The sequence below is a fragment of the Mugil cephalus genome, chromosome 1 (genome assembly GCF_022458985.1).
Source record: "Mugil cephalus isolate CIBA_MC_2020 chromosome 1, CIBA_Mcephalus_1.1, whole genome shotgun sequence".
Lineage (NCBI taxonomy): Eukaryota > Metazoa > Chordata > Actinopteri > Mugiliformes > Mugilidae > Mugil > Mugil cephalus.
In genome coordinates this window covers 6,096,625-6,110,041 of record NC_061770.1, presented here as the reverse complement: position 1 = coordinate 6,110,041, position 13,417 = coordinate 6,096,625, and the positions used below count along the sequence as shown (strand labels likewise).

Here is a 13,417-nt window from a genome sequence, read left to right as displayed (position 1 = left end):
CCTGTCTGCCAGCATGAGGCGTCCTCTTTCCCTCCCTTGGGCCACAATGAATACCACAGCCCATTTCCAACACACCAGAGTTAAGGTCTTGGTTCTTCTCAGGGAATAAGTTCTTCAAAAAGTACACATTGCATTGATAACTGCGAGACCTGAAACTCATAAACTTTTAAGCTATTTTATGTTTGACTACGTGCTACCTGGAACATTTTGAAATTGAGTTTTTTTTTCCTCGACTGTTCAAATAAAACATCTGTTAAACATTGCTGCCCCCAAGTGACTAAAGTGAGTAGAGCTCCTACTCTATAGACAATTTACACCAGAACTTCAAAGTGACACTGAAATTAGTTTTATACAAGTTTTATAGGGTTAGGGTTAGAGTCAACAGTGAAAACTGCAGAAACAACTGAATAATCTGCACTGCAAAAGATGTCCTTTGTAATACTGAATTAATAAGAGAACAACTCAAGTGAATTCACTGAACAATCTTTATTAAGATAAGATCCTTCCTTTAAGTTTATCCTACAGTGGGATAATTTACTTATTGTTAAAAGTACACAGACTAATAAGGGAAGGAGGTTTTCTCAGTACTCTTCTCCTTCCTCATCGTCTTCCAGGCTATCAGCTCCAACCTCCTCATAATCTTTCTCCAGAGCTGCCATGTCCTCTCTGGCCTCAGAGAACTCTCCCTCCTCCATACCTTCACCCACATACCAGTGAACAAAGGCACGCTTAGCGTACATCAGATCAAACTTGTGGTCAAGGCGAGCCCAGGCCTCTGCAACAGCAGTGGTGTTGCTCAGCATGCACACAGCCCTCTGGACCTTGGCCAGATCTCCACCAGGAACCACGGTGGGAGGCTGGTAGTTGATGCCAACCTTAAAACCAGTGGGACACCAGTCCACAAACTGGATGGAACGTTTGGTTTTGATGTTGGCAATGGCAGCATTCACATCTTTGGGCACTACATCACCACGGTACAGCAGGCAGCAAGCCATGTATTTACCGTGGCGAGGGTCACATTTCACCATCTGATTGGCTGGCTCAAAGCAGGCGTTTGTGATCTCAGATACAGTGAGCTGCTCATGGTAAGCCTTCTCAGCAGAGATGACAGGGGCATAGGTGGCCAGAGGGAAGTGGATACGGGGATATGGCACCAAGTTGGTCTGGAACTCCGTCAGATCAACATTGAGAGCACCATCGAAACGAAGGGAAGCAGTGATGGAGGACACAATCTGACTGATCAACCTGTTCAGGTTGGTGTAAGTAGGACGCTCGATATCGAGGTTCCTACGGCAGATATCGTAGATGGCCTCGTTATCTACCATGAAGGCACAGTCAGAGTGCTCTAGGGTGGTGTGGGTGGTCAGGATGGAGTTGTAGGGCTCCACCACAGCGGTGGAAACCTGGGGAGCTGGGTAGATGGAGAACTCCAGCTTGGACTTCTTGCCGTAGTCAACGGACAGACGCTCCATCAGCAGGGAGGTGAAACCAGAGCCGGTGCCACCACCAAAGCTGTGGAAGACCAGGAAGCCCTGAAGACCGGTGCACTGGTCAGCCTGAAGAGAGGGAGGGAGAGACAGTGTTCAAATATTAGATACAGCAATATAGTTTACTATTCCAGAGGGACACTTGGAATAAGTCACCCACCAGCTTGCGAATCCGTTCAAGCACCAGGTCAATGATCTCTTTACCGATGGTGTAGTGTCCACGGGCGTAGTTGTTGGCAGCATCCTCCTTACCAGTGATCAGCTGCTCAGGGTGGAACAGCTGGCGGTAGGTCCCAGTACGCACCTCATCTAAGAGACAAAAACATCATTGAATCAGTGGGAGTTTAGACATATCTTAATGTATTTCACCCATAAGCCAGAGGTGTTGGCTCTTACCAATGACAGTGGGCTCCAGGTCGACAAAAACAGCTCTGGGGACGTGTTTTCCAGCTCCAGTCTCACTGAAGAAGGTGTTGAAGGAATCGTCTCCTCCTCCAATGGTCTTGTCGCTGGGCATCTGTCCGTCCGGCTGGATCCCATGTTCCAGGCAGTAAAGCTCCCAGCAGGCATTTCCAATCTGGACGCCAGCCTGACCAACGTGCACTGAAATACACTCACGCTGGGGAAAGAAAAATCAAGAATTGATGTCATTGATTTAATCTGCAAATGGACAAAACCATAGGATTCCTGAAGAGTAGTTATATAGGTCAGTTCCATTTGCTCCATCTGACTCAGTGATGGCAGGGCCTGCCTCAATCTCATTCCCAGATCATTCAAAAATGTTTAAAAATTGTAGCGTGTGATGATGCCAAGCAAGAAAGGAACCATCACGTGAGGCCACATATTTTCACTCAAAGCTGTCACAGCATAAGTTTCACATAATCCTAAACCTTAAATTAATCTGAACAGGGAAGTTTATACAAAAAAAAAAAATCTTTCATATAGTTGTCATGAATGGAAAAATTGGCTATACAGACCAAACCCCGTTTTTGTACCAGGCTAAATCATGTTTAATTATGCTGTTAAATTGGAGATTGTAACATGGCGGTCTAGGTGAGACTGACTTGCTTTAGGAGCCAGCCTCATGTGGCCGTTCAGGGAGCTGCAGTTTCACACTTCCTTGTTGGCTTCATTTTCAGCCTTGGAGATTGCAATCTAATCAGTGTACATGTACTTTGTTACCATCTCTTAAATGAATCATGTATCTGAAAAAAGACTTGGTTGTCTGAAAGCCTCGTTCTATATTTAACAAATCAATCCCTGAAGGCTACCCATCACATGCTGAGGACTGCGCTTGAGCTAATCCAAGATCTAATAAGAAAAAGGGCTCCTTTGTCAAGAACAAGAACATCGGGATTAGTCACTTGACATGTTCAGACATGTAACCCTCTGATCTGGAACCTCCACAGAATAATATATATCACAGTTAAGCTTATTATTCAGGCATGTAATGTGGAACAAACATTTCCACGTCTAAGTGCAGCAGTGAGACAAAGAAAAAAGTATACAAAAGCAGCTGGCCTACACAATCTGGGAGATTTAAGATACAATGGCTCATAAAGCTTTGAGTGAATCCGTTTTGTTTGAAAAGCTTGCGGTTGCAGTTTCACCAAAGCCTATCCCCTTCAAAGAGGCGCTAAAACATAGGAATGCTTCAGGCTGGAAGCACTCTGACCTTCTCTAACTGGGTCAATGTGTACAGGCAAAGCCGGAAACTGGCGGAACTGAACTTGAATTTAAGCTGTGTCCTGTGGAGGTACACCAAAAATTATTAGCTGAAGACAAAGCTGGGTTCAGTTAATAGTTTGAAAGGCAAACGTCTGTTTTTACTTATTGTAGAAGTTAAAAAGTCAGCACTTCAAATTCCTTAAGTCGGTTTCAATTAACTGGCTGCCACGTGATGAAACACTTTTTTCACTTGAACACTTTATATAAAATCAACACAAGATAAAAAAAAAATACATACATATGAAACACTTATCAAAACTTACCATGATTTTATAAAGATGAAAAAGTATAGAGCTGTGATTCCAAAAAGGAAAAGATTATCTCCCACAGTAAGACCTTTATGAGTCTTGTGCAAGATGTAACAGATGACGAGTCGCATCTGGGCGGGGTATTTTATACCCGGTGACCTACCGGAAGTGTTCCGCTAAATCTGATTGGTTGGATGTCACACGAGCTGTGTTCTTATTGGTTAAAGTTGAATCGTCATCTTCCTCGCTAACACACCACGAGCTCTCCAGGAAAGTATTCACTTCCCGTCTAATACTTTTTAAAGTGATCTTCTTTTTTTGCCCATTTTTTTGTTACTGTTACCCTAACGAAGTTTACTAAATAAAGACGTTCAAAACTACCTGTCTCTCATGTTTTTTTTATTAAAACCGGGTGCATTTTCAACAAATGAAAGGGAGGAAGTAGTATTCAAAAATACCAGTACATCGATCTCGTGGTACTGCATTACAGATCAAAGATTGCTTTCACAAGCCTATGTTGGTTAAAGCACATACTTAAGTAAAGCTAAACGTCCAGTATTCAGATTTCATTAATAATTGTTTTTCACAAGAGTGACCCTTGTACTGGAGGTTGTCAATATGTAGGCTATATTCAGTCTCCACCACTTCAGGCTTTTATTTAACTTAGGTTAGTTTGTGATCATATTGCAGGTTGTAGTAGTAGATAGTTAATTGCTTAGTTAAAACCTGATACAGTCTGTAACTTTTGTACCCTTATTTACTCTTAAATAGTTTTTTTCTTATTCTATTTTGTATCCAACTTGTCTTTTTGCACCATCTTGCCCTGCTGCTGTTTCAGCTAAATTTCCCCACAAGGTAAATGAAGTTGTATCTTAAGTAAAAGCTTCAATATTTTTATTTGAAAGTTCCCCATTTCATATAAAGGTCAGGCAATATCCTACTGTTTGAACCATTTTATGCATATCCTGCTAAATGTGTTTTTGTTCTTAAGCTTCTGGGCTGGGCCAACTTGTTTTTATTTTCGCTTTCGTTGCAATGGAAAAATATCCGTCACCACAAATATGTAATTATGGAAAACATCTGACAAGTTTGAAAGAGCCACAAGAGAATCCTTTGTCAAAATGCTCCCACACCAAACAGCATGCAAACTACAGATTTAATCTTCTAACTAGGAGCTACATATCAGAAATGCATCAGTATATTCATGTACGTAAAATTGTGCAAATAAAATATATGGTTGTCTAATAATACATTTACCATCAAACTATCAGAGAATGAAAGTGAAGTATTCAGCTGAGCCAAAAGAACAAAACTCACCTCAAGATGAATACTTTAATAGCCATTTATAAAAAATAAAAAAATCTGCAATATTTGTAAAAAATGAAAACTCTGGCATTGTGACCATATTTGATATGAAACCTTGTTTGCTAACTGAACTCAAAAGACAATTTTTAAATTGCAAGTAGTTTCTTTACTGTCAAACACTACTTTCAAGTGTCTAAAGAGAACAGTGCTCTGTCTCTGTAGGTCAAGTGCATGAACGTTTAAGATCCACACTACACCTTTAGGCAGGTTATATTATGTACAGTGAGAAACTACATAAACCTGTTGTCTGAATTGAAGTTCTAGAAAAACAAAACACCACAACACAAAACTGACCCTTCAATTTTATTTTTTTATAAAGGCACAGAAAATAAGACATTGAATTTCTCAGTACTCTTCTCCCTCCTCATCCTCTTCCAGAGTATCGGCTCCAACCTCCTCATAATCTTTCTCCAGAGCTGCCATGTCCTCTCTGGCCTCAGAGAACTCTCCCTCCTCCATACCTTCACCCACATACCAGTGAACAAAGGCACGCTTAGCGTACATCAGATCAAACTTGTGGTCAAGGCGAGCCCAGGCCTCTGCAATAGCAGTGGTGTTGCTCAGCATGCACACAGCCCTCTGGACCTTGGCCAGATCTCCACCAGGAACCACGGTGGGAGGCTGGTAGTTGATGCCAACCTTGAAACCAGTGGGACACCAGTCCACAAACTGGATGGAACGTTTGGTTTTGATGGCGGCAATGGCAGCATTCACATCTTTGGGCACCACATCACCACGGTACAGCAGGCAGCAAGCCATGTATTTGCCGTGGCGAGGGTCACATTTCACCATCTGATTGGCTGGCTCAAAGCAGGCGTTTGTGATCTCAGACACTGAGAGCTGCTCATGGTAAGCCTTCTCAGCAGAGATGACAGGGGCATAGGTGGCCAGAGGGAAGTGGATACGGGGATATGGCACCAAGTTGGTCTGGAACTCCGTCAGATCAACATTGAGAGCACCATCGAAACGAAGGGAAGCAGTGATGGAGGACACAATCTGACTGATCAACCTGTTCAGGTTGGTGTAAGAAGGACGCTCGATATCGAGGTTCCTACGGCAGATATCGTAGATGGCCTCGTTATCTACCATGAAGGCACAGTCAGAGTGCTCTAGGGTGGTGTGGGTGGTCAGGATGGAGTTGTAGGGCTCCACCACAGCGGTGGAAACCTGGGGAGCTGGGTAGATGGAGAACTCCAGCTTGGACTTCTTGCCGTAGTCAACGGACAGACGCTCCATCAGCAGGGAGGTGAAACCAGAGCCGGTGCCACCACCAAAGCTGTGGAAGACCAGGAAGCCCTGAAGACCAGTGCACTGGTCAGCCTGAAGAGAGGGAGGGAGGGACAGTGTTCAAATGTTAGATACAGTTCAGTCATTGTTGTTTGGGAACAAAGCGTGGAATAAAGTTGATCAATAAATCACCCACCAGCTTGCGGATCCTGTCCAGAACCAGGTCAATGATCTCTTTACCGATGGTGTAGTGTCCACGCGCGTAGTTGTTGGCAGCATCCTCCTTACCAGTGATCAGCTGCTCAGGGTGGAACAGCTGGCGGTAGGTCCCAGTACGCACCTCATCTAAGAGACAAAAACATCATTGAATCAGTGGGAGTTTAGACATATCTTAATGCATTTCACCCATGAGCCAGAGGTGTTGGCTCTTACCAATGACAGTGGGCTCCAGGTCGACAAAAACAGCTCTGGGGACGTGTTTTCCAGCTCCAGTCTCACTGAAGAAGGTGTTGAAGGAATCGTCTCCTCCTCCAATGGTCTTGTCGCTGGGCATCTGTCCGTCCGGCTGGATCCCATGTTCCAGGCAGTAAAGCTCCCAGCAGGCATTTCCAATCTGGACGCCAGCCTGACCAACGTGCACTGAAATACACTCACGCTGGGGAAAGAAAAATTAAAAATTGATGTCATTGATTTAATCTGCAAATGGACAAAACCATAGGATGGGGGTGGGGCAAACAAAAAAAAAAAACCTAACAAACAAACACAGATAAAGAGTGATTCACCCAGGTGAGTGGATGTTCTGACAAGCTCTTAAAGTAGTTGGCAGAAAAGCCTCCTTCTTTATTTAACCAATCACTCCCTGAAGGCTGCCCATCACATGCTGAGGACTGCGCTTGGGCTAATCCAAGATCCAATAAAGAAAAAGGCTCCTTTGTCAAGGGTAGCATGACCACTCCAGCCAGCGTTAGCAACTAAACTGACACTCTTCGGACACATAATACAGGCTGATTATTCAGGTATACAACTTACTTATGTATAGGGGGGGAAAAAATTAATTCTAACGAGCATTTTCCCATGAAAGTTCAGCAATGGATGAAACCAAACACAGCTGCAGCTAGTTATAGACTTTGCACAAAAGCAGCAGGAAGATGAAAGACACAAAGGCTCGAAAAGCTTTAAGTAAATCTATTTTGTTAGAAAAAGGTTGTGGTTGCAGTTTTATGAAAGCCTGGTCCCTTCAAAGAGGCGCTAAATCAGAGGAATGCTTCATGCTGAGGCACTCCGGCCTTCCCTAACTGGGTCAATGTGCACAGACAAAGCTGGAAACGGACAGAGACGACTGAACTGAACTTTTGGAGGTACAAAACGGAAGATAAAATATAATTATTATGTTAAGTATACTCCTCAAGTTTAAACATCGACAGATAAATTCCCTAATTATTTGAAATGGTTACAATTAATAGTGTTGCACTCTGCGAATAATAAACAAAAACGTTACAAACTCACCATGTTTCCTGAAGTTCTTAATATTAATACTCTGGATTCGAAAAAGGGGAAGATGCAACGTTAGCTCCCACAGACAGACCTTTATGAGTCCTGAGTAAGAGGTAACTGTTCGACTCTGGCAGGGCGGGGTGTTTTATACTGACTGACCCGCCGGTGACGTGCTGCTGAATCCGATTGGTTGGACGTCACATAACCCCCTTTCTTATTGGTTAAATTAAACCTTTGTCTTCCTAGTCGAGGCACCACGAGCTCTCTTCACAATGACTCTAAAGAAAACGAGGCCATCTTACAGCGGTCTGCTTTCAACAGGAACTTTAAACTTTTAAGCGGTTTTGTGGTTTTCTTAGTGATGGCGAGCCTCGTGAAGCCTTCACGCTATACAACAGGTTTTAAAAACAGGTCGAGGCTTCATCATTGGGCTTCATGTGCACACAGGCTCTCCTGCTGGTCAAAACCTTTGTTGTCATTTCAGCCACATGGGAATAATCACAGACCAAATATAAATAACAACATCTTAATTTATTTTTGTGTGTTCGTTCATCTAATCTGTTTTTGATTAATGTGTAGGTAATCGACGTATTCCTCTCCCTGATCAGAAATCCAATGAGTGATGTCACAATATCTCCAAGCAAATCCATTGTCACTGAGTTAATGTCAAAAAACTTGTAAGATTTAAGCCAATGTTTAAATAAATCCGCTAGGGCACGATATTGAGAGGCAAATTTCACTTCACATTGGAATGAAAAAAAGGCAACTTGTGAATTTTGTAGTAATAACGCATTTCATTATTTACAGGTATAGTAAACAATACCTTATTGGGAGAGATCAACTCAAAGTGTTGCCATAGACTGGTCTGCGTGAGTAAAAAATAAGGGAACTACCAGGATACCAATGCAACAGTAGTTGGTATTGCAATCCACCAAAAAAAGCAGAAGTAGGTGTGTTGGTGCAGGTGTACAAATTTGAACTATAAGTTTGTTAAATATATAACAAATTCTGAACAAGCATACCAGCAACTTGTCCATGGTGTACCCTGCTTGTCCACAATGCCAGCACAGATATGTTGCAGCCCCTAGTGATACTCTACAGCATGAGTGGTTGGCTTAGAGATGATGGACTGATTACAGGTATCAAGCCACATATGTGACAGTGCATTATTATAGAACTCACAACGGAGCTCTTGTATTTTTACTTGGTCAAACTTTACACGAACAACTAGTCAAATAAGGCAACTGCCCTGGTGCAACATAACAGTGACTCGGCGTCTTTCACATCTACAGAATTTGACTAAATGCAGATTTGTTGGAAATTTGAACATCAACATCCGATCCACCCTCTTTCATCTAATAGCCCGTCTTGTTTTTTGTTTTTTCAGTCGCATTAAGATAGTTTTAGAACTTGGTTTATATTGAGCTCATTTGTTCAACTACTTTATTATCTAACTGTTTCTATATTCTTCTGGTTTTAATGCCATACACCCACAGAAAACCTGCTGCAGAATAATATTAATGAATTGCACAATTACTGCAGGGCTGTTGCCAATCTTACTTTTGTTGTAAGTCATAAATCTGACAAAATATGTTTTTAAGTAGTTGATTTCTAGTTGATTTTTCTAATTTCAATAAGCCCACATTAAAGTATTCTGTTTTATTTTCTAGTTTGTTTTTGTCTGGCCAGTGAAAAGAACAACAACATATTGAGGTTGACATCATAAAACCAGGAAACAAGCTTGTGTTTAAATTTGAGAGACTGCTAGCAGCTACTGGCCTACTGTTACCAACCAGTGACATTTCAACATCTATGTAAACAACGTTATAAGTTTAAATTGATGCAAATTAATTATATTTTAACTGATTAGTGGGCGAATTGTTTCAACTTTGTTGTATCAGTGCTTCTGGGTATAATGAAGACATTTATCATGACAGTCAGCATGGGCTCAACAACAACTCTTTTGAGCTCATATAATACAGATTTGGAGTACCTGATTAAGAGTCTTGGCATGACAAAAAAACTTATCACAACATCCTTCAAAAGAAAAGCCACAATTTTCTATGTGATATTTTGCTTACACAGTATGACAAGAAATTTGAGACCAAGCTGATGGAGCTTTTAATGCCCTACCCTAAAAGATGATACTGTAACTACTTGGCTTAATTGATTACTGGACAGACGTGCAGATCCAGGGCCCCTGCATGGGCCATAAATCACTATGAGAGGGCTCGGGGTAACCACAAGATGTGAAACAACATATAAGACAGTTAACTTGAAAAAAATATTTAAATGACAACAAAATTACTAAAAGCTGCCTACTAAAAAGATGTAAAACTACAAAAAATAGTAGACACAAACAAACTTATAATAGAACATTTGATAGATGACTAACAAATAACTAACAAATGACATTCACTGACTAAAAGGTCAAACGTAATGAATACAGACAAGTATGTGAGAAATCGATGTTAAACTATTAAGAGATGATAACAGTTAAGTCTGTTTACAGTGAATAAACAAAGTTTCAAAAGCATAACTTATGTTGAGAAGAAACATATTTTTATTTCTTCAATAAATGAGAAAGGGGCTCATGGTCTGGCCTGTCAAGCTTAACCTTTATTTCTATGTGTTTTGTTACCCAAAACCCCCACCAGAGGTCCCTCTATATTTAAAAATGATTATAATCACTTGAATGTTATACAGTCATTAAACACAAACATATAGCTACTTTATGTGTTTAATTTATATGTGTTATTTTGCACTATAAAAATACAAAAAAAAAATGAAATAATTAACACAGACAAAATTTATGTTTCAGGAAATTTATTCAGAACAGAGCCAAAAATTTCAACATTTCTTTGAACTTGATAGACAAACATTTATATTTGGAATGCATTTGAGAAAATTTGAAGCAAGTTTTTTCTGTTTAACTAGTGGTTTTTGTCCCCTTTAACACTCTCTATGGGGTGGACTCCATCCTAATAACATGATGATTCCTTTCTGGTCTTTCATATCATAGGAACTGCACACTAATTGATGTTATCAGGAGTAATAGTCTCCAAACAGCCAAACTGCTAATTAATGGACAAACATTTCTTTTTGGAATGTATTTCAAAATATTTGGACCTGATTATTTCCTGTTTACTGCCAGTATGTCCCTTTTAATACTCCTCTCCTTCCTCCTCTCCCTCACCCTCAATGGAATCGACTCCAACCTCCTCATAATCTTTCTCCAGAGCTGCCATGTCCTCTCTGGCCTCAGAGAACTCTCCCTCCTCCATACCTTCACCCACATACCAGTGAACAAAGGCACGCTTAGCGTACATCAGATCAAACTTGTGGTCAAGGCGAGCCCAGGCCTCTGCAATTGCAGTGGTGTTGCTCAGCATGCACACAGCCCTCTGGACCTTGGCCAGATCTCCACCAGGAACCACGGTGGGAGGCTGGTAGTTGATGCCAACCTTAAAACCAGTGGGACACCAGTCCACAAACTGGATGGTACGTTTTGTTTTGATGGTGGCAATGGCAGCATTGACATCTTTGGGCACCACATCACCACGGTACAGCAGGCAGCAAGCCATGTATTTGCCGTGGCGAGGGTCACATTTCACCATCTGATTGGCTGGCTCAAAGCAGGCGTTTGTGATCTCAGACACTGAGAGCTGCTCATGGTAAGCCTTCTCAGCAGAGATGACAGGGGCATAGGTGGCCAGAGGGAAGTGGATACGGGGATATGGCACCAAGTTGGTCTGGAACTCCGTCAGATCAACATTGAGGGCACCATCGAAACGAAGGGAAGCAGTGATGGAGGACACAATCTGACCAATGAGCCTGTTCAGGTTGGTGTAAGTAGGACGCTCGATATCGAGGTTCCTACGGCAGATATCGTAGATGGCCTCGTTATCTACCATGAAGGCACAGTCAGAGTGCTCTAGGGTGGTGTGGGTGGTCAGGATGGAGTTGTAGGGCTCCACCACAGCGGTGGAAACCTGGGGAGCTGGGTAGATGGAGAACTCCAGCTTGGACTTCTTGCCGTAGTCAACGGACAGACGCTCCATCAGCAGAGAGGTGAAACCAGAGCCGGTGCCACCACCAAAGCTGTGGAAGACCAGGAAGCCCTGAAGACCGGTGCACTGGTCAGCCTGAAGAGAGAGAGGGAGGGACAGTGTTCAAATGTTAGATACAGTTCAGTCATTGTTGTTTGGGAACAAAGCGTGGAATAAAGTTTATCAATAAATCACCCACCAGCTTGCGGATCCTGTCCAGAACCAGGTCAATGATCTCTTTACCGATGGTGTAGTGTCCACGGGCGTAGTTGTTGGCAGCATCCTCCTTACCAGTGATCAGCTGCTCAGGGTGGAACAGCTGGCGGTAGGTCCCAGTACGCACCTCATCTAAGAGACAAAAACATCATTGAATCAGTGGGAGTTTAGACATATCTTAATGCATTTCACCCATGAGCCAGAGGTGTTGGCTCTTACCAATGACAGTGGGCTCCAGGTCGACAAAAACAGCTCTGGGGACGTGTTTTCCAGCTCCAGTCTCACTGAAGAAGGTGTTGAAGGAATCGTCTCCTCCTCCAATGGTCTTGTCGCTGGGCATCTGTCCGTCCGGCTGGATCCCATGTTCCAGGCAGTAAAGCTCCCAGCAGGCATTTCCAATCTGGACGCCAGCCTGACCAACATGGATGGAGATACACTCACGCTGTGGGAAAAACAAAGAAACAGAGGTCATTTAGCCATACTCATTCATCTTTATCTGAGGACAGTAAAAACTAACTAAAATGTGTTCAAAAATGAAAATGTTACTATTAACACCACTGCAACAATAATAAAATATAAACAAGAATCAATATAATCATGGCTAACAGTAGACACTCAACTTTTTTTGACGAGCTAAGTTGTGTCGGAAGTGCGTTGCTATGCGACAAGCCCGCCCCCAGATAACCCATTAACCGTTAAAACTCGTGTGAGAACTTCAGCTATTGACCGCAGAACCGTTAACCGAGAAAAAAGTGATATCATTTAGGTTCTAATTTAACTAAAAGACCCCGGTAGCTGCCAGGGAACGGGTCATGAGTGTCCATTACCGGCATGCATATTTAATGTGTGGCGCCATGCTGAGAGCGCACTACATCCAATGTTCCTATTGATAGGGTTTCTCTAGGCGTGGGACACTTGACGCTACTGCGGCTTGTGCGCATCCTCCCTCAACTATCGCCGCAGTCCATCGCTACCAGGGACTATGATGACTTGCGCTCTGTCAAGCCGTAGGCGAGAATAAAATAGCGCAGAGTCGGCAGCTGGACTGCAGCCTGCATTATTCATTACTCAGTCCGAACTGAAGACCTCTTTTGTTCAGCCTGGCCGCCACGTCCATCCAAACCGAGCCAGGACACCTCCCTTCACCCAGGCTCTGATTACAACCTGCCCTCCACGATAAACACATGCATTTTATAGCTTGTATAGCGTTTTATGATATACAATTCACACTTTTATTTTAAGTTAATGCTGCTCATTACTATCACGAGTCAAATAAAAGATGAAAAGTAACATTAAATATGTACATTTTATCAACCTTTTTTTTTTTAAGTTCTTACCATTTTGTTCTGATGTAGTCGCGCTAGAGGGTCGCAGAAGCTCCTCGAGAAGGAGTCTTACAATTCGACTGTTATGGGGTCGATGTAAGAGATAATGGCGAACATGAGGATGGATGGTGGTATATATACAAGCAAAAATCCGGCGCCGACGGCTGCTGCGCTGCTATTGGTCAACTTCCTATCAATCTTTAATTTAGAAGCTGTCCCTGTCTTTCTATTGGACTAGAGGGTTATCACGTTACGGAGACCGCCTCCCAGACCCCACC

General features: G+C 42.6%; 3 protein-coding genes across 3 annotated transcripts; all 3 read right to left on the bottom strand.

Moving 5' to 3' along the window:
* Window positions 1-467: 467 nt before the first annotated feature.
* LOC124997119 (tubulin alpha-1C chain) lies at window positions 468-3,628 on the bottom strand. The gene is made up of 4 exons (XM_047570714.1): window positions 3,479-3,628; window positions 1,884-2,106; window positions 1,648-1,796; window positions 468-1,556 (listed from the first exon to the last, which is right to left on the bottom strand). Exons 1-4 carry the CDS (start codon window positions 3,479-3,481, stop codon window positions 582-584), a joined length of 1,350 nt encoding a protein of 449 aa, XP_047426670.1. The 5' UTR covers window positions 3,482-3,628; the 3' UTR covers window positions 468-581.
* A 1,490-nt stretch (window positions 3,629-5,118) lies between these two features.
* On the bottom strand, window positions 5,119-7,705 carry LOC124997127 (tubulin alpha-1C chain-like). Its single transcript, XM_047570728.1, has 4 exons — window positions 7,562-7,705; window positions 6,488-6,710; window positions 6,252-6,400; window positions 5,119-6,148 (listed from the first exon to the last, which is right to left on the bottom strand). Exons 1-4 carry the CDS (start codon window positions 7,562-7,564, stop codon window positions 5,174-5,176), a joined length of 1,350 nt encoding a protein of 449 aa, XP_047426684.1. The 5' UTR covers window positions 7,565-7,705; the 3' UTR covers window positions 5,119-5,173.
* Window positions 7,706-10,358: 2,653 nt separating this feature from the next.
* tuba1a (tubulin, alpha 1a) lies at window positions 10,359-13,300 on the bottom strand. Its single transcript, XM_047570690.1, has 4 exons — window positions 13,152-13,300; window positions 12,034-12,256; window positions 11,798-11,946; window positions 10,359-11,694 (listed from the first exon to the last, which is right to left on the bottom strand). The coding sequence occupies exons 1-4, from the start codon at window positions 13,152-13,154 to the stop codon at window positions 10,714-10,716; spliced, it is 1,356 nt and encodes a 451-aa protein (XP_047426646.1). The 5' UTR covers window positions 13,155-13,300; the 3' UTR covers window positions 10,359-10,713.
* Window positions 13,301-13,417: the final 117 nt, after the last annotated feature.